The 25633-nt window shown below is 40.8% G+C and overlaps 1 protein-coding gene and 1 non-coding gene across 2 annotated transcripts; both read left to right on the plus strand.

Annotated features, from left to right (window-relative positions):
* Positions 1 to 10290: 10290 nt before the first annotated feature.
* On the plus strand, positions 10291 to 10343 carry LOC115200698 (U7 small nuclear RNA). Its single transcript, XR_003879592.1, has one exon. It is a non-coding gene; the product is annotated as a U7 small nuclear RNA (small nuclear RNA).
* A 4921-nt stretch (positions 10344 to 15264) lies between these two features.
* Positions 15265 to 24728, plus strand: LOC115199906 (mitochondrial-processing peptidase subunit alpha). Its single transcript, XM_029762441.1, has 13 exons — positions 15265 to 15361; positions 20735 to 20937; positions 21058 to 21137; positions 21280 to 21362; positions 21539 to 21633; positions 21795 to 21895; positions 22076 to 22339; positions 22433 to 22525; positions 22645 to 22763; positions 22854 to 22944; positions 23974 to 24036; positions 24138 to 24282; positions 24433 to 24728. The coding sequence occupies exons 1-13, from the start codon at positions 15315 to 15317 to the stop codon at positions 24600 to 24602; spliced, it is 1554 nt and encodes a 517-aa protein (XP_029618301.1). The 5' UTR covers positions 15265 to 15314; the 3' UTR covers positions 24603 to 24728.
* The last annotated feature ends 905 nt before the right edge of the window (positions 24729 to 25633 follow it).

The following is a 25633-nucleotide window of genomic DNA, read 5'->3' on the forward strand; positions in this document are numbered from 1 at the left end:
GGCTCCAACGCCTGCACTGCAGACATATCTCCCCAGGTCCCCCTCTCTCAGCTGGGGGAAGAACAGAGATCCGTTGGCCACTTGGTGGATCCCTTTGTCAGGACCAGGACTCAGTGCTGCTGCCTCTCCGCTGGCCCTTTCCCATCGAACAGACAGTGCCCCCTGGCGGCTGGAGTCGTACACTGCACAGTGTAGTGTGAGGGGAGCACCAAGCACACCAACACTATCCTCTGGACGGGTGGAGAACACTGACCACAGACAGAAGTGTGAGACACAAGCCAGAGAGAGAGAGAGAGCGAACAGGCAGCAAATTGACATACTAAATTCTGAGGCTTCACTATTCAGAGTTGATCCTATACAACGGGTGGGTCTAATCCTGGATGCTGATTGGTAAAACCGCGTTCCAGGCAGTGTCTATTCCACAAGATACCAGCCAGCTAAAGCTAGGATTCTATACTGTAGGTTAAGTAACACATGAGACCCAGTCAGTCTCTGCTTGTCAGTAACTTGCCGTGTGAAAGGATACAGAGCTGATTAATGTACCAGTTAGGCACCCAAATGGCTAGTTACTGTATGTAATATGAATACTTTACTTCAAAACATTAGCTGCAATCACTGACAGTGAAGTAGCCAGTAAAAGTGAGAATTGTTTTGAGTTATTACTCTACAGAAAAACACGACAGAAGATGATTCACATTCATATATGAATTTTCAAAAGATCTAATGATTGAATGTTCCCAAACAGCCAATTTATCTGAGAATCTGGATAATCAGATAACAGTGTTTGTGAAGCTGCGTGTTGCTAGGCGACAGATGAAGCTGAAGCTGATTTTTTTTTTCAAGCCTTTTGTCACATGTATACATGAGGTCTGGAAATTAGCATGGGGCCTATTTAGAAAACTAGTCTCGATCATTGCAGAAATCGTGACAGTATCAGTATTTAATTGATACATAAATAACTCGTAGTATTAGTGTTGCAGGTCATAAAGTGTGGACCTATATCGCTCATGAAAATGTATAGTCTGTTCTGTAAATGTGATTAATGATATGACCAACAAAAAAACTCACAAGTATTATGCAATCATTGTGCAGCAACCACTCTATACAATAAGTGTACGATAATTTGGCAACAACTTTTGCATTACCACATTTGGCTACCCTCATTGACATCGAACTGCGATAACAGCAACAAAGGCAAAAGCATACACTGTATTCAGTTTGCCTCTCACTCACCAAGGTCAGACAGGGCTGGTTGACTGTGAAGAGAGCAGGAGAAAATGAGCAGCCAAAGGTGAGAGGCCACAGCAGGGGGACCACAGACAGACATAGACTCCAGCATCCTACTGCAGGGCACCACCTGACGCTGAAGTCCAGAGAGGCTTGTCCATGGGAACAGCAGTGTGTGTGTCCTGAAAAACAGTGTGACAATCACATATCATATTCATTTTATGCGGTGAATCAGAGATTATATGAGTAGATTTGAAAAAGGTAGCTTGATTGTTTGACCAGTTTAATCAGGGGCCGAGCGGGGATTATTTCAAATTTCCCCTATGTTGTTTGCAATTATTTGTCTGATTGTGGATTTATTATAGTGTGTAACTAATAACATTCATAGTATTATTTTGCATCCAAAGGGGTTGCCAATCTTGTTGCACTGTTGCAGTTCTTTTGTGCATGTGCATGTGTGCATGCATTTTCTAAATGCTCCATGCAATATATGAAAGAGCTCACTTAGCACCACTCCCCCATCTCTCTCTCTCTCTCTCTCTCTCTCTCTATTTATCTCTCTCTCTCTCTCTCTCTCTCGCTATCTCACTAGATCTCTCTCTCTCTCTCTTTCTCTAGCTCTCTCTCTCTCTAGATCTCTCTCTCTCTTGCGCTCTCTCCCGCGATGGCAGTGGAGCATTGTCTGCTACTGGCCTCTTTACTCTCTTCAATGGGCCAGCCACTTTATCCTCCAGCTCAGCAGCAGCGGCCCCTCCACTCAATGTAGGTGACATGAAAAGGCCTGCAGAGCTTTGTACTGTGAAGATCAGTTATCAACAGCCCCCCCTGGAAGAAAGCTGCCTGTCTGATCATATGGGCTTTCATGCTCATGCTAAGCTCAACATGGCCATGTAAGGACAGAATGACTATGTAATGCGACACAGTTTGTGCTCGTAGAGGTGTGTGTTTCACGCTTGTAAACATTACAGGATTGAAGAGGGGAAATGTAGTGTATTTGATCTCAAGAAGCTTTAAAATCCTCCTGCTGGACATGCATATAAAAGGAGATTAGTCACATGCGATAATGTTAAATAAACAACAACAACAAAAAACACTGCATTTACTCTGCTGTGATGCAGGGTTAGGGTATAGGTTCATATTGCAAGGGGTAAGGAGATGTCTGAAGTATGTTTTTCTCAGTGGCCTGAGCAGCTATAGTGAAACTATGTGGAAATAGTTCAAAACACAATAATTGAATGATAAATTCACCTCAGATTGTATCAATGGTCATCTACTCCTTCACGGAATATCTGTATAACACGAAACAACAAAATTGACATCAAAAAGTCACCTCAGGTACACTTCAATTTCCATTAAACGTAAATATTGAAGTAGACGCCTGAAAATTTGACACAAATGTCAGTGTAATACTGCAGGCAGAGAGGACACAGATTACTTAAGAACTGTGAGAGTGAAAGCGGTCCCATGGCCATGGCCCCTAACTGGCAGTGGAAGTACTTGCTAGTGGTCATGTGAATGGGCACTTTAGGGCCTGGACTCATCTGGCGTGGGTAGCAAGCCAGCAGGTGGGCACACTAACAGCTATCTGCTGAGAGCCTGGGGGTGTGTGTGTTTTCTTTAACCTAACAACAGGCCATTTACCTAGCAAGCAGTTTAGCAAGTCATTAAGATTTTACTTCATCTCTCACTCACTTACAGATGTAGGATCTTAAATTGAGCCAGTTTGCTACAGCAGCAACAGAAAATGTGGTTGATGGATATTTCTTATTCCAAAGTGGAAATTACCAACTTCAGCCTTTTTAAACCTCAAATACACTACTTGTTTTAAACGTTCTCCTGCAACAGGGTGATCGAAATAATATCCTACATCTGTATATTCTGTCTGTTTCTTTGTTTTTTGGTTACAGATATTTTGCCTTTACAGACATGTGTTATTTGTCAGCAGCATTTGTACAAATAATAAATAATAATACTCCACTGAGACAGGCTCCTAAAGTATCAAAATGCTATCAATTTGTTTTTGAAATTACATTATTTATGTGTAATGATGTAAACATACATTAAATCAATGTTGGTTATTGTAAAAGGCCACTGCAACATTTACAAATTGACATGAAACTTAATTACCAGAAACGCACACCCACTGTAATATTACAATATATTTGAATGTTACTGCAACTAGCACTATTGGAGCACTATTGTAACTGGAGCTAGCACTATTGGAGCACTATTGTAACTGGAACTAGCACTATTGGAGCACTATTGTAACTGGAACTAGCAATATTGGAGCACTATTGGAGCACTATTGTAACTGGAACTAGCACTATTGGAGCACTATTGTAATTGAAACTAACACAATTGGAGCACTATTGTAATTGAAACTAACACTATTGGAGCACTATTGTAACTGAAACTAACACAATTGGAAGACTATTGTAACTGGAACTAGCACTATTGTAATTGAAACTAACACAATTGGAGCACTATTGTAACTGGAACTTACACTATTGGAGCACTATTGTAACTGGAACTAACCCTATTGGAGCACTATTGTAACTGGAACTAACCCTATTGGAGCACTATTGTAACTGGAACTAACCCTATTGGAGCACTATTGTAACTGGAACTAACACAACTGGAGCATTATTGTAACTGGAACTAACACTATTGGAGCACTATTGTAACTGAAACTAACACTATTGGAGCACTATTGTAACTGGAACTAGCACTATTGGAGCACTATTGTAACTGGAACTAGCACTATTGGAGCACTATTGTAACTGGAACTAGCACTATTGGAGCACTATTGTAACTGGAACTAACACTATTGGAGCACTATTGTAACTGAAACTAACACTATTGTAGCACTATTGTAACTGAAACTAACCCTATTGGAGCACTATTGTAACTGGAACTAACACAACTGGAGCATTATTGTAACTGGAACTAACACTATTGGAGCACTATTGTAACTGAAACTAACACTATTGGAGCACTATTGTAACTGGAACTAGCACTATTGGAGCACTATTGTAACTGGAACTAGCACTATTGGAGCACTATTGTAACTGGAACTAACACTATTGGAGCACTATTGTAACTGAAACTAACACTATTGGAGCACTATTGTAACTGGAACTAACACTATTGGAGCACTATTGTAACTTGAACTAGCACTATTGGAGCACTATCGGAACTGGAACTAGCACTATTGGAGCACTATTGTAACTGAAACTAACACAATTGGAAGACTATTGTAACTGGAACTAGCACTATTGTAATTGAAACTAACACAATTGGAGCACTATTGTAACTGGAACTTACACTATTGGAGCACTATTGTAACTGGAACTAACCCTATTGGAGCACTATTGTAACTGGAACTAACCCTATTGGAGCACTATTGTAACTGGAACTAACCCTATTGGAGCACTATTGTAACTGGAACTAACACAACTGGAGCATTATTGTAACTGGAACTAACACTATTGGAGCACTATTGTAACTGAAACTAACACTATTGGAGCACTATTGTAACTGGAACTAGCACTATTGGAGCACTATTGTAACTGGAACTAGCACTATTGGAGCACTATTGTAACTGGAACTAGCACTATTGGAGCACTATTGTAACTGGAACTAACACTATTGGAGCACTATTGTAACTGGAACTAACACAACTGGAGCATTATTGTAACTGGAACTAACACTATTGGAGCACTATTGTAACTGAAACTAACACTATTGGAGCACTATTGTAACTGGAACTAGCACTATTGGAGCACTATTGTAACTGGAACTAGCACTATTGGAGCACTATTGTAACTGGAACTAGCACTATTGGAGCACTATTGTAACTGGAACTAACACTATTGGAGCACTATTGTAACTGAAACTAACACTATTGGAGCACTATTGTAACTGGAACTAACACTATTGGAGCACTATTGTAACTGGAACTAACACTATTGGAGCACTATTGTAACTGGAACTAACACTATTGGAGCACTATTGTAACTGGAACTAGCACTATTGGAGCACTATTGTAACTGGAACTAGCACTATTGGAGCACTATTATAACTGAAACTAACACTATTGGTGCACTATTGTAACTGAAACTAGCACTATTGGAGCACTATTATAACTGAAACTAACACTATTGGTGCACTATTGTAACTGAAACTAACACTATTGGAGCACTATTGTAACTGAAACTAGCACTATTGGAGCACTATTATAACTGAAACTAACACCATTGGTGCACTATTGTAACTGAAACTAGCACTATTGGAGCACTATTATAACTGAAACTAACACTATTGGTGCACTATTGTAACTGAAACTAGCACTATTGCTAAAAACTACTATTCAAACAAATGACAGCATGAAATGCAGAATGCATGTAAATGTTTCCTATTGTAGCAAAATTGCTAAAATTACAAGACAACCTTTGCTTAGGATATTTATTTGCAAGTTATAGAATGATGAAACACAGTATTATGATTTATAAAGTAAGACACTGTACCTTCAGCCAGTAGATCTCTCCAGCTCTCTCTGGTCCATGCAGACCCTCCGTTCGTCCGCTGCATATGCTTAGGTTTCAGGTGGAAAGGACAAGCCACGCTCACTTGCACATGCACGCATCAGACACACACACACACACACACACACACACACACACACACACACACACACACACACACACACACACACACACACACACACACACACACACACACACACACACAGGGGAGCAGAGCAGAGCATAATCCATTCATAGCCACTTCCAACAGTACTATAACAAGCTTATTATCCTAATACAATACAAAGTATTGTGTTTCTATTGTTTTTCCAGATGAAGGAGCACTGATGCGTTGTGAAAAAAGGAATGCACAGATAACGAAAATTCATATTAAATATCACTAATGATTAGGGTTGCAAAGTGAGGGTATATTACTGACAATTTTTTACATTTTCCAGTAAACGATCAGAATTTAGGAATATTTCAAGGATTTTATGTAACCTATCACAAGACATCTAGTGGCCCTGTTGGGTACTTCAGATGACCACAGGTGTCTGTAATTATCTCTGGCTCTCTGTGTGGCTTTATCACATGTACAATGTTTGAAATCATTAAATAAGATGATTTAGAAAATAAAATAATGAATGACAAAGCTGTAAAACATTATCTTAAATACAAACCATCAACTTAGTGAATATCATTGGTGTTTAATATGAGGGTTTCAGAATGAAATATCCTTTATTGTTAATGTTTTGGCGTCAAACTGGTGGCAGTTATGAAAAAAAGTAAATAGTTGGAAGAGTTGTATAGTTAATTAAAAATAATGCCATTGTTGATTAGATGCTTTTCATTAATCAGCTATTTTCTCTTGAACCATTTGGTCTATCTACTAGAAACTCATGGACAATTTGATAAAGTTATTCAAAGATAAATGACCAAAGTTACGATAGATTGCTATAGATTTTCTGTTAATTACCTACATTTCTGAAGCTTCGGGTAACTTTGGTAAACTACTGGTAGCTTTTCAACACTACGAATGATGAATGTGTTTTAGTTAGTTAATATACCAAAAGGCACAATTTGAAAGTACTATCAATGAACAATATGGGAAACACAGTATGAAGACAGAATTGTGAATGTCCTGTAACAACTCAAAAGAGTTGCCTGTACCTGAGTGACTATAACCAGCAGTTCTATGATAGCTTTCAGTCGTATAGAAGTGGATCTGTTAATGGACTGTGCATCATGGAAAGTGCTGGGTGGACTTTTTCTGCCTTAAATGAGGCTAATGAGAATGACTGCAAGGCAACACTAAACCAATATTGTGCCAGTTTTTGTCATTGGAAATAATGTGCTGTCGTAGATAAGGAAAAACAGAAATGAACACTTCATCAAACAATTGATAACAACGCCATTGTGTCGTGTGAGATGTTGATGAGACACATATCCTATGTTCGTAGAAAATAAGGTGATTGTGATTGCCTTGACTGAACCCATTAAGTCTTGTCTATAGACAAGGCTGTCAATTAAGGCTGAGGATGCATCAATGTAAGGATAAACAGATAAGCAGTTTTCCTCTTCCCGTATTAGGGAGAAATGCAGATAGGCTAAACACGATGGTCTCATCTCCATGGAATTGAGGCCGTAGTAGCACTGTTTAGCACATCCAAAGGCATGGCTATTATCCACACATAGCCTCACCTCAGTCAACCTGTAGTAAGTCTTTGCAAATGTAAATGGCCTTATTTTTCCCAATCAATTCAGCGCAATAAAATGGAAATGAAAGTACAAATAGGCCCGATTTATAATCTATGCAAGGAGGGTGATTTTAATTAACCGGACAAAGACTAATTTAGTTGGCACGTGATATTGTCAGTTCTGGACATCAAACACACAAATTCACCAAAGGAGGTGTGCAACTCGATACCTGCCTAGACGCTAAGCATTTACATTTGTTGCTGATGTGATAAAGTTGAATAAAAATGACGATATAAAATGTAAATCCAGGGGGGAAATGTGGTCATTGGTTAGTTGTAAATATAACTCTACTCAGAAGCCTCAGTAATGCTGTAATAATGTAATTGAAATGCACTGTACTAAGATGAGTGATTGATTTATTGAGACCAAATTGTCTCCAGAGCTAGGAATATGTATTCTGTGAATTAACTTATGCAGCTCTTGCACGGTAATGTCAGTGCATTTACCAACAACCATAGTAAAACAAATATTATAAGAACTTTGTTTGTCTTGTTTTTTTATGCATTGACGTACCTTCCCAGTGAGAGAGCTTGTTGTGAGATAATGATAATGTGAGAGATGAAGGGACTTTCCTCATCATTGACAGGGTGTGGGTGTGTAGAGTGGTGTCATTCAAACCCTCAGCTCTCGGCTCTCTAATCAAGCCATTTGGACCAGCAGACAGAGACTACTGAGCAATAACTCAGCTTACCCTGCAAAATGTGCAGTACTATTACCACATAAATATATTGATTGGTACACAAAGCATCAGCTTTAAATGACTTTTTATTCAAATATGTCTAACAATAAATAAATTCAAAGTATACCTACTCACTGCCGTGTCTCTCAGGGCCAGAATTGCAAACTAGTTAGATGTTTGATTTGACAGGATTTTAATGGTTTATTTGAGTACCAAGGGATGAAGGTCTTCAGTTGTTGCTATTATTATTGTAATGGTAAGTCTTACAGCCACAGTTAAATTCAGTGTTTGTACTGAAAATCACAATAAACTGTAATATGGAACAGATCCTTGTTAAAAAGCATGACATTCAAAAGAAACAGGCTACAGGTCAGGTGCAAGAATTGTGATGCACAGGACGTGCAATTATGCCTAGCTATCATTTTGAAGACACAATGTTAGCCTGGTCCCAGATCTGTTTGTGCTGTCTTGCATACTCCTTTGGTCATTGTCATGCGTGTGAAAAAGAACCATAGGAGATGGCGGAGTTGGTGAGACAGCACAAACAGATCTGGGACCAGGCTAAAACAACAGTGATTTCTGTATTCTCGAGTTCAGAAGTCAGAAAAGCAGAGGGCTCAGCCAGACAATGATTGGAGAAAAAAGGAAGAGGGCAGGTACTTTGAAGATAGGACTGGCAGCTCCGTGGAGATCAGGCCAGCAGAAAGCCTGCTCCAACGTGTGACGTGTCTCAGGACTGATACCTGGAAAACCAGGAGGATTGAGGAGATTGGTACAGATGTAGTAGTGAATACATAGAATACTTTTTGTACCCTGTAAACATGATCTTACCATGTTGTGTCCATTCATTCCAGGTATGCAGTGAGTCACTTTTATGCTGTCCTCCAGTATCTGTTTGGAATGGAATTGAATTGGAACTTAATATTAAATGTGGGAACAACACACCTACTGTACAATCATGTAGTTTGTTAAGTTAAAGTGCTCACCTCTTGAGTGATCCAAGAGCAGATGCTTCAGTTCGCGGAGAGCGCGGGTAAGATTCTCCAGACGGTGGTGAAGGTGGACATTCTCCTCTTTCAAAGCGTGGATGGTATCCTGGAGCTCATAGCCAGAGCCAATGCTTGGAAACGTACAGACCACCCAGAACATCACAGCCACCTGCACAGTGAGCAGTGTTGTCTCCCTCAAGGCCATAATAGCGAAAGATAGGCTAATAGCAATTCTGTCTGGCAAAATCAGCTCAATGTTTCATTGCTTTGTCAAGAATGTCTGAATACCCTTACTGCAGCAACTGTTCTGATAAACGGCTCAGCTGCTCCAACGTGATAAAAGCATGTGTAAATGGCAGCATTGCCTATTTCTAGGGCTTGCCTATTTCTAGGTCAAACCATTATTTGGGGTCCAGTAGTGGTGGGCAGCCATTGGCAACTCTCAGAGATCAATTGTACTGTTCTGCATCACTAATCTAGGCTAGGGAGGTGCTTTTCTGTTCCCTAATGACATTGACTTCATAAGGTCCACCACAAAGGTGAACCAATCTGCTGTGAACAGTGAACCTATCACATTCCAGGAAACCAGAGAAACCTAGATGGATTCAGCCCAAGTCTGCATTGCCTGGGAAAGTAGCTACCCACATATAAAAAATACTACAGTATACTATAAAATATTACAGTACTTACTATATAATTCTGGAGTAAACTGTTGTATACTGTACTATGCTACACACTGTAGTATCCCATGATAGTGTGTAGTACTATGTAAAGAATTTTGTAGTATACTGTAGAATACTATAGTAAATACTACATTATTATCCACAAAAAACACTGTAGTAAGTAATACAGAAATGTCCACAAAAACAATACAGTCCTCAATTATTTTTAACTATAGTAAATACTACAGTATTTAATTTCCATATACCCTGTCCATTCCCTTCCACTATATCCCAATTTGCGCCACCCATAAGTGAGAAAACTACATGCCAAGTATAGACCATATATTTTGTTTCCTACAGGTTAGAAGAAAAGAGCAGAAGCTCTGAACTCTCCGTTCAGACCCTAGTCCAACATACCTACAGTACCTACCTACCTACCTACAGGTTAAGGAAAATGTGCTCATTTAGTATTTCTCCAGTAGGTTTCCTCAAGGAGAAAGCCCCCCACTTCTATGTCAAAGATAATAAAACAAAAACACTTTAGTAAATACTACAGTAATGTCCCCCAAAACACTACAGTAAATACTACAGTATACCAGTCTGCAAAAACCCTACAGTAAAAACTACAGTATACTGTACTACAGTCCGCAAAAACACTACAGTAATAACAGTAGTATATAGTACTCTTTTTTTACTACAGTATTTATACTATAGTTAACTGTACATTTTACAGTATACTACAGTGAATACTACAGTATAGTCCGATGAAAAAACATTCCTACCACTGTATACACTATACTATTTTTTTCATGTGGGTAGCTCTAACCAGAGACATATTTTGTGATGAGGAGCAATTCCACTAAACTAAACTTGGCGAGAATTACCACAGAACCTGGAGTATCTACTATTTAACCTCGAGCCTCTATCCTCGTTGAGCATTGGCTTGAGCTGTTTACAGACTCTGTCTGTGACCTGTCTGTGACATCTGCACATCCTGGAATGCATGCGTAAGCCCAATTCCTCTTTAAAACTTTGTTTCAGTATCGTCAAAAGGTTGACACAAAGTGACAAATTTGCATTTTTGGGGGTTGCAGTCACCTCCGTGGTTACAGTTCAAAGTTAGCAGACAAAAGTTGGAAATTGGTTTGATGTTACAGAGGTCATACATAGAGCTTCGGAGAAGGAAACCCCTCAATGGGATAACATCTGGGGTTTCGTGGGAAGTTAAAATGGAAGAAATAAAAAATATCCCTGGAGTGATTGATGCACGTCAGATGAATTGAGTAGTAAGGTTTGGACCCTTTCTTTCAATTTTTGCCTGAAATGACATACCCAAATCTAACTGCCTGTAGCTCAGGACCTGAAGCAAGGATATGCATATTCTTGATACCGTTTAAAAATAAACACTTTGAAGTTTGTGGAAATGGGAAATTAATATAGGAGAATATAACACATTAGATCTGGTAAAATATAATACAAACAACAAAACAAGTGTTTTCTATTTTCTTTTTTTTCTCCATCATCTTTGAAATGCAAGAGAAAGGCCATATATTAAGATAAAAGCCTAGGTGGCATTTAGATTTTGTCCACAAGATGGCAGCAGTGTGTTCAAAGTTTCAGACTGATACAGTGAAGAATTACCTCACTATACAATATTTTGCATGAAGTCTGCAGGAGTCAGACCAAGATTACTGAATGTAAGTACATTTCTTACCTTTGGAGGTGAATGTATCAAACCAGTTGCCGTGATAATTGTGTTTTGTTGTTGTGCACTATCCTCAAACAATAGCATGGTATTTATTTCTGTAATAGCTACCGTAAATTGGACATTGTAGTTAGATTAACAAGAGCGTAAGCTTTCTGCCCATATACAGTGGCAAGAAAAAGCATGTGAACCCTTTAGAGTTACCTGGATTTCTGCATAAATTGGTCATCAAATTTGATCTGATATTCATCTAAGTCACAACAATAGACAAAACAATTTTTTATTTTTTATTTATTTAACTAGACAAGTCATTTAGGAATAAATTCTTATTTACAATGACGGCCTACCAAAAGGTAAAAGCCCTCCTGCAAGGACGAGGACCTGGGATAAAAAAATAATATTTTTTAAATACAATATAAATATAGGACAAAACATACATCACAACAAGAGAGACGACATAAACACTACATAAAGAGAGACCTAAGACAACAACATAACAGCAAAACATGACAACACAGCATGGTAGAAACACAACATGACAACAACATGGTAGCAACAAAACATGGTAGCAACACAAAAACATGTGTTACGTCCTGGCCAGTATAAGGTTAATTGGTATTGTAGTTTGGTCAGGACGTGGCAGAGGGTATTCGTTTTATGTGGTTCGGGGTGGTGTGTTTGTTGAAGGGGCATTTGATTTAAGTATTCCGGGGTTTTTGGGCACTGTTTGGTTTTCATGTATTCTATGGTTAGTCTAGTGTGTGTGTTTCTATGTTGAGTTAATTGGGGTTGGACTTCCAATTGAAGGCAGGTGTTTGGTGTTGCCTTTGATTGGAAGTCCTATATTAGTTGGGTGTGTTTGTCTTGTATTTTGTGGGAGATTGTTCTGTGCTTAGCCTTGTGCCTAGTCAGACTGTTTTGTTGTTCGTGGTTTCGTTTTGTTGTTTTGGAGTGTTCGTTTTGAGTTAATAAATGTTCAAAAATGAACAACCGCATGCCTGCTGCGTTTTGGTCCTCCTTCACCGACGACAACCGTGACAACATGGTACAAACATTTTTGGGCAAAGTCAATAGCACAAAGGTCAAGAAGGTAGAGACAACAATACATCACACAAAGTAGCCACAACTGTCAGTAAGAGTGTCCATGATTTGAGTTTTTGAATGAACAGATTTAGATAAAACTGTCCAGTTTGAGTGTTTGTTGCAGCTCGTTCCAGTTGATAGCTGCAGCGAACTGAAAAGAGGAGCAACCCAGGGATGTGTGTGCTTTGGGGGCCGTTAACAGAATGTGATCGGCAGAGTGGGTGTTGTATCTGGAGAATGAGGGCTGCAGTAGATATCTCAGATGGGGGGAGTGAGGCCTAAGAGGGTTTTATAAATAAGCATCAACTAGTTGGTCTTGCAACGGGTATACAGAGATGACCAGTTTACAGAAGAGTATAGAGTGCAGTGATGTGTCCTATAAGGAGCATTGGTGGCAAATCTGATGGCCGAATGGTAAAGAATATCTAGCCGCTCAAGAGCACCCTTACCTGCCGATCTATAAATTATGTCTCTGTAATCTAGCATGGGTAGAATGGTCATCTGAATCAGGGTTAGTTTGGCAGCTGGGGTGAAAGAGGAGCGATTACGATAGAGGAAACCAAGTCTAGATTTAACTTTAGCGTGCAGCTTTGATATGTGCTGAGAGAAGGACAATGCATCGTCTAGCAATACTCCCAAGTACTTGTATGAGGTGACGACCTCAAGCGCTAAACCATCAGAGGTAGTAATCACACCTGTGGGGAGAGGGGCATTCTTCCTACCAAACCACATAACCTTTGTTTTGGAGGTGTTCAGAACAAGGATAAGGGTAGAGAAAGCTTGTTGGACACTAAGAAAGCTTTGTTGTAGAGCATTTATAAGACTGTATCATCTGCATGTAAATGGATGAGAGAGCTTCCTACTGCCTGAGCTATGTTGCACATAGTTGCAAATAGTGTTGCACATAGTGTGCTTAAACTAATAACACACAAAGTATTGTATTTTTCTTGTCTATATTGAATACATAATTTAAACATTCACAGCGTAGGTTGGAAAAATTGTGAAACCCTAGGCTAATGACTTCTCCAAAAGCTAATTGGAGTCAGGAGTCAGCTAACCTGGAGTCCAATCAATGAGACGAGATTGGAGATGTTGGTTAGAGCTGACTTGCTCTATAAAAAACACTCACAAAATTTGAGTTTGCTATTCACAAGAAGTATTGCCTGATGTGAACCATGCCTCGAATAAAAGAGATCTCAGAAGACCTAAGATTAAGAATTGTTGACGTGCATAAAGCTGGAAAGGGTTACAAAAGTATCTCTAAAAGATTTGATGTTCATCAGTCCATGGTAAGACAAATTGTCTATAAATGGAGAAAGTTCAGCACTGTTGCTACTCTCTCTAGGAGTGGCCGTCCTGCAAAGATGACTGCAAGAGCACAGCGCAGAATGCTCAATGAGGTTAATATGAATCCTAGAGTGTCAGCTAAAGACTTACAGAAATCTCTGAAACATGCTGACATCTCTGTTGACAAGTCTACAATACGTAAAACAGTAAAACAAGAATGGTGTTCATGGGAGGACACTACGGAAGAAGCCACTGCTGTCTAAAAAAAACTTTGCTGCACATCTGTAGTTTGCAAAAATGCACCTAGATGTTCCACAGCGCTACTGGCAAAATATTCTGTGGATAGATTAAACTACAGTTGAGTTGTTTGGAAGGAACACACAACACTATGTGTGGAGAAAAAAAGGCACAGCATACCAACATCAAAACCTCATCCCAACTGTAAAGTATGGTGGAGGGAGCATCATGGTTTAGGGCTGCTTTACTGCCTCAGGGCCTGGACAGCTTGCTATCATCGACAGAGAAAATAATTCCCCAGTTTATCAAGACATTTTGCAAGAGAATGTTAGGCTATCTGTCCACCAATTGAAGCTCAACAGAAGTTGGTTGATGCAACAGAACAATGACCCAAAACACAGAAGTAACTCATTAACAGAATGGCTTCAACAGAAGAAAATACGCCTTCTGGAATGGCCCAGTCAGAGTCCTGACCTCAACCTGATTGAGATGCTGTAGCATGACCTCAAGAGATCAGTTCACACCAGACATCCCAAGAATATTGCTGAACTGAAACAGTTTTGTAAAGAGGAATGATCCAAAATTCCTCCTGACGGTTGTGCAGGTCTAACCACAACTACAGAACACATTTGGTTGAGGTTATTGCTGCCAAAGGAGGGTCAACCAGTTATTAAATCCAAGGGTTCACCATACTGGTACAGATCTACTAAAAATCCTAGTGATATATGTTTCAGTAAGATTGGATTTTTAGCATTCATAACAATGGTTATCAACTGTACTGCAGGGATAATTGAGGTTGTGGTAGCTGCTGCAGAGAGGTATTTGGAGAGCGGTATTTGGGTGTGTGAGTTATAGGGTGTGTTAAGTGGTGGTGTCCCATCCTTTCAGGTTGTTGGCCTGAGGTAGGACTAAATGTTTTATATTAACAAGGTAAGTCAATTAAGAACAATTAAGTATGGTGGTGTTATTTTTTTGTAAGTTATGGGTTTGAAGTATAAGGGATTTGTCCTCCAGTCTAGTAGGTGGCGGTAAAGCTCCATTTATTGAATGCCAACAGCCGTTAAACCTCATCGAAGAAGAAGACAAGGAGGAAGAAGAATAAGATGAAAAATAAAGTGTTTTGAAATAGCATCCGGGTGAATTAGTGGTCACAGAGAATTCAAGATGGCGGCGCACATGTCGCATTGTAGAAGTTGGGGCCGTGTTCAGAGGTAATATTCAGTTTAGTACTTGCAAAAATAAAATACTGTAATATTTTATATTCACGTTTATCTTAGAGCATTTGAATTGACTTTACTGAAATATGTATTTTCTTGATCAGCTAGCGCGCAAGCAAGCTGTGTAACTAATAGATTAAGTCAAACAAAACAATGTTGTGGAAAGCTATATTTTTAATCTGCAGTCGGCTGCGAAAGGATAGCATTATTGACAGTAGCGTTATATGCATGTGAATTCAGTCGTGATTTCCTCTTTAGCTCGCTAACTAGGTAGCTGACGTTAGCTAGGTAGCTGACGTACACTATCACTGGCAACTTGGATTTCTGGACAAACACACTTTGGCATCATCAATAGTTAGCATATGGTGCTGCCTAGCCCATTTTTATAAGCTAACTGTTACTATTGTCAATAGACTCTAAAGGTATCTTCTGGCCGGGGAAGTTTTAAAGGTCCACTATAATTGCTCGGTTATTTCCTGACTGCAAAATTATAATAGTTCGCCTATTTTCAGTTAATCTAACAAAACATTCAAGTATAGTGTAGAGAATTATTGTACCATCTAAACCACTGAAATATTTTACAGGACCAAAAATATTGTATTTCGCGCTGTTTGAAGCTGGTGTACAAAACCGATAGTAAAAGATGCATAAACGAAAAGTAAGAACAGGAAGCATAGAAATAGCACACACAAAACATATACTGCTTCTTAGACATACTTTCACTGAGAATTACATTACATTTTATTTTTATAATTTTTTATATTTTACCCCCATTTTCTCCCCAGTTTTGTGATATCTGAAGGTCGAGTCATGACTCGCTAGAGTGCGATGTTCCAAGTAAAGCCCCCCTGGCCAAAATCTCCCCTAACCCGGATGACTCTGGGCCAATTGTGCGCCGCCCTATGGGACTCTCGGTCACAGCCGGTTGTGACACAGCCCGGGATCGAACCCGGGTCTGTAGTGACGCCTCAAGCACTGCGATGCAGAGCCTTAGACCGCTGTGCCACTCGGTAGGCCGAGAACTACATTTCTATGTTTACGGAAAACAGAGGCATACATATAGTCTCCAAATATCTCAACTCACCTCAACTCTATGATGGAGTTGAGGGGAGACTAGTGTGGGCTGACTGGAGCTCTGATATCACATAAAATGAAGTTATCAAAAACGATGGAGGCACGCAGAGGACAAATTGAGCTCCGTACCGCATCGCAGTGAGCCTCTCAATTTTTTTTAACAATGTAGAGAGCTCCGTATAGTTCTGCATTGACTTGATTGGTTGACGGTAGGTGAGGGCGGAAGGTCCTGTATAAACACTAACTCACTTCCCTGACAAATTCCTTCACAACAGCTCTGCGCTGCTCTGCAAAGCGCAAGACTGCAAAACGCAACAAGTATGAATGCCCTGACTCCTGCAGAGGCCACATCACTGTAAACGCTGCACGGCCAATGCAGACAACGGATTGACCATGCAGCGCCTTTAAGATGCAACTGGTCCACGGAACATGTAACTGTTGACATTTGTTTTGCATGCTGAACAAGAACAACTCCAGGCAATATTACTATCCTAGTCAAACTGCGCACTGATTTAAACAATCAGTGTAAAGATATACATGGTAAAGTTGATCATTTCATAACGATGACAGCAATTACTTTGCGAGGCACACTGCATGGCCAAAGCAGGAGAAAAGGAGCTCCCTAAACTTCCAAACGGTCAAAACCATTCGATTTTGAGGTGGGGTGAAATCCGAAGTTGTGCTATATTTCATTGGCGATGTCATAGCTAATTTGTAAACTATAAATATTGATACGTTACTAGCCCAAACACTTAATCTGCAAAAATGATAAGTTAATTAGTGGGTGACGGTTATTTCAGAAGTGGGGGGACATAAACAGGCTACATTGCGCCCCACTCCCCAAATCTGATATTGGTAGTTGGGTGGTAGATGCCAAGTCTCCCTCATGGCCCATGTGCCTACAGTGGACATACAGTATTAACATGCAACATTCACACACACACACACACACACACATACACCATAGATGCAGTTGAAGTCAGAAGTTTACATACGCCTTAGCCAAATACATTTAAACTCAGTTTTTCACAATTCCTGACATTTAATCAGAGTACAAATTCCTTGTCTTAGGTCAGTTAGGATCACCACTTTATTTTAAGAATGTGAAATGTCAGAATAATAGTAGGGGAAATTATTTATTTCCGCTTTTATTTCTTTCATCACATTCCCAGTAGGTCAGAAATGTACATACACTCAATTAGTATTTGGTAGCATTGCCTTTAAATTGTTTAACTTGGGTCAAACGTTTTGGGTAGCCTTCCACAAATTTCCCACAATAAGTTGCGTGAATTTTGGCCCATTCCTCCTGACAGAGCTGGTGTAACTGAGTCAGGTTTGTAGGCCTCCTTGCTCGCACACGCTTTTTCAGTTCTGCTCACAGATTTTCTATAGGATTGAGGTCAGGGCTTTGTGATGGCCACTCCAATACCTTGACTTTGTTGTCCTTAAGCCATTTTGCCACAACTTTGGAAGTATGCTTGGGGTCATTGTCCATTTGTTAGATCCATTTGCGACCAAGCTTTAACTTCCTGACTGATGTCTTGAGATGTTGCTTCAATATATCCTCATGATGCCATCTATTTTGTGAAGAGCACCAGTCCCTCCTGCAGCAAAGCACCCCCACAACATGATGCTGCCACCCCTGTGCTTCACGGTTGGGATGGTGTTCTTCGGCTTGCAAGCATCCCCCTTTTTCTTCCAAACATATCGATGGTCATTATGGCCAAACAGTTCTATTTTTGTTTCATCAGACCAGAGGACATTTCTCCAAAAAGTACGACCTTTGTCCCCATGTGCAGTTACAAACTGTAGTGTGCCTTTTTTTATGGTGGTTTTGGAGTAGTGGCTTCTTCCTTGCTGAGCGGCCTTTCAGGTTATGTCGATATAGGACTCGTTTTACTGTGGATATAGATATTTTTGTACCTGTTTCCTCCAGCATCTTCACAAGGTCCTTTGCTTGGTTCTGGGATTGATTTGCACTTTTCGCACCAAAGTACGTTCATCTCTAGGAGACAGAACATGTCTCCTTCCTGAGCGGTATGACGGCTGCGTGGTCCCATGGTGTTTATACTTGCGTACTATTGTTTGTATCAAAAGCTTCTAAAGCCATGACATAATTTTCTGGAATTTTCCAAGCTGTTTAAAGGCACAGTCAACTTAGTGTATGTAAACTTCTGACCCACTGGAATTGTGATACAGTGAATTATAAGTGAAATAATCTGTCTGTAAACAATTGTTGGAAAAATGACTTGTCATGCACAAAGTAGATGTCCTAACCGACTTGCCAAAACTATAGTTTGTTAAACAATAAATTTGTGGAGTGGTTGAAACACTTAGGTTGGAGTCATTAAAACTAGTTTATGTAAACTTCCGACTTCAACTGTATATATAATTTACACTTGCACAGTCAGTGCAGACAGATCCAGCTCAGAGAGGCCCAGCTCCTGAGCTCCATAAGCAGCAGATTCTAATTTAGAATAAAAAATTAAGTTTCAAGCTTTAATGTCACGTGCTAGCTATTTATCAGATGTATGGCTCGGTGATAGAAGCTATTCAGGAGCCTGTTGGTGTCAGACTTGATGTACCGCTTGCCGTGCAGAAACTGAGTGAAGTCTATGGCTTGAGTGGCTTAAGTTTTAAATTATTTTCCTTCCTTTCACAGCCTTAATGCAACAAATGTTAGATCATCGGACCAAATCGCATTGATCAGTTCTCTAATCAAACTGAATCGCACCGAATGGTTTCAAACTAAAACGTATGGTTCCTGATTTTTATCAGAGCTCATCTATATACGTTTTGAGTGGTCTTTTAAAGGGAATGATGCACATCCCTAGCATTTACACATGACATTGTCCTGTTGGCAACAACAGTACTAAAACCGGTTAGAACAGTGTACAATAAGTGTATATTTTAGATTATTTTGATGTGATGAAAGTAGAGGGCTGTATGTTTCTACAACTGTACCGTAATTGAGAATCGATTGGCATTAAGATTGAGTATTTGGCTGTTTTGGCTACCAGAGCCGGTCTACCTCTGAAAATAGCATAATGTTCTTGGACCTAATGGACTAACGGTAACGTTAGGCTCCTTGAGACTATATATTGGGCTAGGTGCTACCTAGAACATGTGGGAAGGTGAATCTGGTACTTAGTTGTGACTTCAGTTCCCCTGACTGTCAAGACATGCTGTTGTTGATTGCCGCCATCCATACACTAACCTAAACCTGGCCTCTTTCTAATCTTAGTGTGACATTTGTTTTCTCACTCGTCTCTAACATATATAGTCTAAAACGGCAAACGGTCTCTACAAGTCAGAATGTTGAATACATCTCATTTGAATTTACTCTGTCTGGTGATTTCGTCCTGTTTTGGGTGGAAATGTGAGACACAAATATCCACAGGAAAGTAATATTAACAGACTTCAAACGAGGATCTCTGTGTGTGTGGCTATCCCGATTTGTCTGCTTATCAACTAAAGCTGGACATTACATGATTTTAAACTACTTGGGACCCACAACACATTTCTGGGATTGCAGGTGAATTGTATAATTGTAGGCGCCAACTAAGATGTTTTAGGTCGCAGAATGTGAGCGGGAGAAAGACGTGCGATTATGGGTCTTTCGCTCTCCCGATCCGCATTTTAGGTCCAGATAAATAAAAGAAATCTGACATGCTAGACATTTTGTCATATCTTTTCTACAATGCGATCTGTGCAACTTGTCCTCTGTTGCTTGGCTACAAGCACGAAGGGGTAATGATGACCCTTCTTAAAGCCACAGGCACCACGACTCATCTGGAAGTTATAAAACCGGGATGGGTCTAGACAGGTCGCAATGTGAGCAAACTTGTGTAATATGAGCACACCAGTCGCAGACTTCAGGATGACAAGATTATGCAGACAATTCGCTCCTAAAACGTGAAGATTTTTGTTTTCGTGTAATGTATGCCAAGTTTAAGGCACGTGCACAAGACATGCACGCAACACATGTATACTAACTGAAGTTTTGCGGGTGTTTACATGGTTTTGCGCATGTGTCAGGTTATAGTAATCTCAACGGCAGTACTGACGTTCTAAAAAATCGGGTAAATTATACTTTCCTGTGGATATTTTTCTTACATTTCTGCCTGAATAAGACAACTACAAGAGTAAGTTCAAATGTAATGTTATTCATCATTTTGGCTTGTAAGGAAACTCATGTTTTTGCAGTCCTTTAATTCAGACTGGATTGCAGAAGTCTGGGATTACAGTCTGATTTATTAGGCAAATTTAAACCTTACATCTTTGCATTTACAGGTTTGGAATTGCAGTATATAGAAAGTACAGCAGTGGCAGCAGATATCCAAATATCTCACTCTCTGCACCGTTACCAGGGATCCCTAAACCAGTGTTTGCGTCCGTTGACGGGCATGAGCAATGCGAGACTAAAATCACTACTTTGGAAAATGGCCTTAAAGTAGCATCTCAAAACAAGTTTGGTCAATTCTGCACTGTTGGAAGTAAGTTGCTACAGCATTTGAATATAACTGATCTTTTCTTATTCTATTTCAGAAAGTCTCCATTGCTGTATAATCAATAAAGTATGACCGAATGACGATTTGCTTCTTCTCTCCTTCCAGTTTTAGTGAATTCAGGATCCAGACATGAGACAAAATACCCCAGTGGAATTGCACACTTTTTGGAGAAACTGGCCTTTTCTGTAAGTGTCATCTGCTTTGAGACGTCTTGTGCAAGAGATGTTCCATTGTTTTGCCTCAGTGTTGTCACTGTTGTAGCATAAGCAAATTGATGGCCATGTTTTTGTTGATGGGAAACGATGAAAGTACAATGTGCATCTTCAGTCCACAGCCCAGTATGGCAGTAAAGATGAAATTCTTCTCACACTTGAAAAACATGGAGGGATCTGTGACTGCCAAACATCCAGGTATGAATAATTTCCTTTGGCTTCAATGTCCAGGCACAGTATGTTTTCTCTCTGACTGATGGAAAGATATGCTAACACTATAGTCATGGTACTCTATCCCTTTCAGTGTTGTACTGCTTTGGAAGGGGATGAAGCTTTTCGGTCAGTTTGTGTGACGCCTGAGGTTTTATTCACAGAGACACCACCATGTATGCCGTCTCTGCCGAGGTGAAGGGACTGGACACGGTAGTCAGCCTGCTCTCTGATGCTGTATTGCAGCCACGCCTGCTAGGTGAGTCAACACTTTGAGTGACAGGTCTGTCGTCATGTTTGACGTCTCCAATGATTTGGGGGAAAATGTTGACTTAATTGAATTGTCTACGAAATTAAGAGTAGTAAACGTTTTTGTGGGAGTATATTTTCTTCAGGGATGGCTCTGCTTCTGGTTTCTAGATGAGGAGATTGAGATGACTAGGATGGCAGTGCGCTTTGAGCTGGAGGATCTGAACATGAGGCCTGACCCTGAACCTTTACTGACAGAGATGATCCACGCAGTGAGTCATGCTATTTATTGATACTCCAGAATTACAACACTCTTGAGCTGCATGAAATCTATTGTTGCACTGTTACTAATTCACTTTGGCCCTGCAGTGAGCCAAAGATCAATTGCGCGATTTGTGGACAAATTCATATGACGATACATAACGTTTCACAACACTTACTCTGTGAACTAGGCAGCATATCGGGGGAACACTGTTGGGTTGCCTCGCTTCTGTCCAGTAGACAACGTGGAGAAGATCGACAAGAAGCTGCTACACACGTACCTGCGGAGCTACTACTGCCCAGAGCGTATGGTGCTAGCCGGTGTGGGCATCGAACATGAACAACTGGTGGCCTGCGCCAGGAAATATCTGCTGGATGTGAAGCCAGTATGGGGAGCCAGTACGCCTACCAATGTCGACCTGTCTGTGGCACAGTACACTGGTGGAATCGTAAGGGTAAGAGCAGGAAGATTTTTCCCTTTCCTGCCTTACTTTTTCCTTGTTTATTTTACTAAATCAGAATGTAAATCTCTGTTTTGATCCTCTCAGATGGATAAGGATATGTCAGATGTGAGCCTTGGCCCCACTCCCATCCCTGAGCTCACCCACATCATGATTGGCCTGGAGAGCTGCTCGTTCCTGGTGGGTGCTCACTGTGATTGGTTGGTGTGGAGGATTTCCAGCCCACTTGCTTGAACTGTCTCAGGCTCTATCTAGGCTATCCTGTATCTGGATGTTAATATACATGTTTTGTGATACAGGAGGAGGACTTCATCCCATTTGCCGTCCTCAACATGATGATGGGTGGAGGCGGGTCCTTCTCAGCGGGGGGTCCTGGGAAAGGCATGTTCACTCGGCTTTACCTGAACGTGCTCAACAGGTAAGCAGGATACATCCTTCTCAATTCTAATGAAAGTAATTACGATTGTATTTTTTCTTTATTCATTATTATTATTATTTTTATCTACAGGCATCATTGGATGTACAATGCCACCTCATACCATCACAGTTACGAGGACAGCGGCCTGCTGTGTATCCATGCCAGTGCAGACCCCAGACAGGTAGGGAGAGGGGATTTAGGAGGGGCAGGAATTTACACTGTAGTTTAAAGGGCTAATACTAAGCTGCCATATGCTTGGAATATAATATTTGTTAAAAATAAAACATATTTTTGTTATGTCTTTTAAAATAATAATTTGGTGGTGGCTTATATTGGTCAAATTTCACACATTTACATGCACTCAGTGGCCAGTTGATAATGTATACCCATCTAGTTTTGTGTCGGACCCCCCTTTGCCTCCAGAACAGCCTGAATTCTTCGGGGCATGGACAAGTTGCTCAATTGGTATCAAGGGACCTAACATGTGCCAGGAAAACATTCCCCACATTACACCACTGCCACCAGACTGGGGCCATGGACATATACTTCTTACGCCAAATCCTGACTGCCATCAGCATGACTCAACAGCAAGCAACTGGGATTCGTTGGACTAGGCTATATTTTTCCACTCAATTGTCCAGTGTCGTGCTTGAAAAGCCCAGGAGGCTGGCCGTTTCTGAGATGCATGAACTGGCGCGCCTGGCACCGATCATACCACGCTCAGTGTCTTAGGTCACTCGTTTTGCCCGTCTAGCATTCAATTGAACAGTAACTGAATGCCTCAATGCTGGGCTATGCCTTCTTTATATAGCAACCCATGGCCACATGACTGTTTGTAGGAGCGACCCATTTTTGTGAATGGGTTGTGTACCTAATAAACTGGCCATTGAGCGTGTGAGAATTGGAAGTGTTTTTTGCACATCCCAACTCTCCCTGAGACACCCTCGGAGAGTGGGTTCATGGCCAGGCTCTGTCATTATCAATGGAGACCCTGGCGCAATTAGGGTTAAGTGCCTTTCTCAAGGGCACATTGACAGATTTTGCACCTTGTCGGCTCAGAGATTGCTAATTAGAATCCTTATGTTACTGGCCCAATAGCCTAAAGGTTATCTGCCACCCCTGGATTTGACTTTGTATAATGTGTGTTCTCTGACGTTGTGAAAGTGCTGCCATTCCAAAGTTGCTGATTACAACATCTTGCTTTGTCAAGGTTCGGGAAATGGTGGAGATTATAACCAGAGAGTTTATTCAAATGGCTGGGACAGCAGGAGAGGTAAGGCTTGTCACAAAAGCCATTTTTTAAAATGACAACTTTCTGAACTTGGAACTCTCTCTTTCAACTTCAAAACGTTGCATCTCTCTTTCTGTGCTCAGATGGAGTTGGCGAGAGCGAAGACGCAGCTCAAGTCCATGCTGATGATGAACCTGGAGTCGCGGCCGGTTATCTTTGAGGATGTTGGCCGACAGGTTCTAGCCACAGGGACGAGGAAGCTGCCACATGAGCTGTGTGACCTCATCAGTGAGTAGTAGTGCCCTGGGTCATAATAGTGGATATTGATATCAGCAAGCCCAGAATGAAACATTGGTGTCTGACAATCTGCAGGGAAATGACAAGTCATGGCAGATCACTACTTCTTTATGCTGACTTTTCACTCATTTCTCTTTCCAGGTAACATTACAGCAAGCGATATCAAGAGGGTCACAACCAAGATGCTGCGCAGCAAGCCAGCAGTAGCAGCGCTAGGAGACTTGACCGAGATGCCCTCCTATGAGCACATCCAAGCTGCCCTGTCCAGCAAGGACGGACGCCTGCCTCGCATGTACCGCCTCTTCCGATAGACCCCCCCCCGCGTTTACCCTGACATCAATGTATATACTAGACACTGACCTACACTACCGGTCAAAAGTTTTAGAACACCTACTCATTCAAGGGTTTTTCTTTATTTAAAATGTTTTCTACGTTGTATAATAATAGTGAAGACATCAAAACTATGAAGTAAAACATATGGAATCATGTAATAACCCAAAAAGTGTTTCAAAAAAAATAGCCACCATTTGCCTGGACGACAGCTTTGCACACTTGGCATTCTCTCAACCAGCTTCACCTGGAATGCTTTTCCAACAGTCTGGAAGGAGTTCCCACATATGCTGAGCACTTGTTGGCTGCTTTTCCTTCACTCTGCGGTCCGACTCATCCCAAACCATCTCAATTTGGTTGAGGAGGCCAGGTCATCTGAGGCAGCACTCATCACTCTCCTTGGTAAAATAGCCCTTACACAGCCTGGAGGTGTGTTGGGTCATTGTCCTGTTGAAAAACAAATGATAGTCCCAGTAAGCGCAAACCAGAGAGGATGGTATATAACTGCAGGATGCTGTGGTAGCCGTGCTGGTTAAGTGTGCCTTGAATTCTAAATAAATCACAGACAGTGTCACCAGCAAAGCACCCCCACACAATCACACCTCCTCCTCCTCCATGTTTCAAGGTAGGAACCACACATGCGGAGATCATCCCTTCACCCACACGGCGTGTCACAAAGACAAAAATCTCAAATTTGGACTACAGACCAAAGGACAAATTTCCACTGGTCTAATGTCCATTGCTCGTGTTTCTTGGCCCAAGCAAGTCTATTCTTGGTGTCCTTTACTAGTGGTTTCTTTGAAGCAATTTGACCATGAAGGTCTGATTCACACAGTCACCTCTGAACTGTTGATGTCTGTTACTTGAACTCTGAAGCATTTATTTGGGCTGCAATTTCTGAGGCTTGTAACTCTAATGAACTTATCCTCTGCAGCAGGGGTAACTCTGGGTCTTCCTTTCCTGTGGCGGTCCTCATGAGAGCCAGTTTCATTATAGCGCTTGATGGTTTTTG

The sequence above is a fragment of the Salmo trutta genome, chromosome 9, assembly GCF_901001165.1.
Source record: "Salmo trutta chromosome 9, fSalTru1.1, whole genome shotgun sequence".
NCBI classification, from domain to species: Eukaryota; Metazoa; Chordata; class Actinopteri; order Salmoniformes; family Salmonidae; genus Salmo; species Salmo trutta.

Bases quoted from the DNA above. Each gene is read 5' to 3' on its own strand.
- LOC115199906 (XM_029762441.1), top strand. From the start codon at position 15,315: ATGGCGGCGCACATGTCGCATTGTAGAAGTTGGGGCCGTGTTCAGAG. The intron at 15,362-20,734 runs GTAATATTCAGT...TTGCATTTACAG, and splicing joins AGTTGGGGCCGTGTTCAGAG to GTTTGGAATTGCAGTATATA. The intron at 22,764-22,853 runs GTAAGCAGGATA...TTTTATCTACAG, and splicing joins TACCTGAACGTGCTCAACAG to GCATCATTGGATGTACAATG.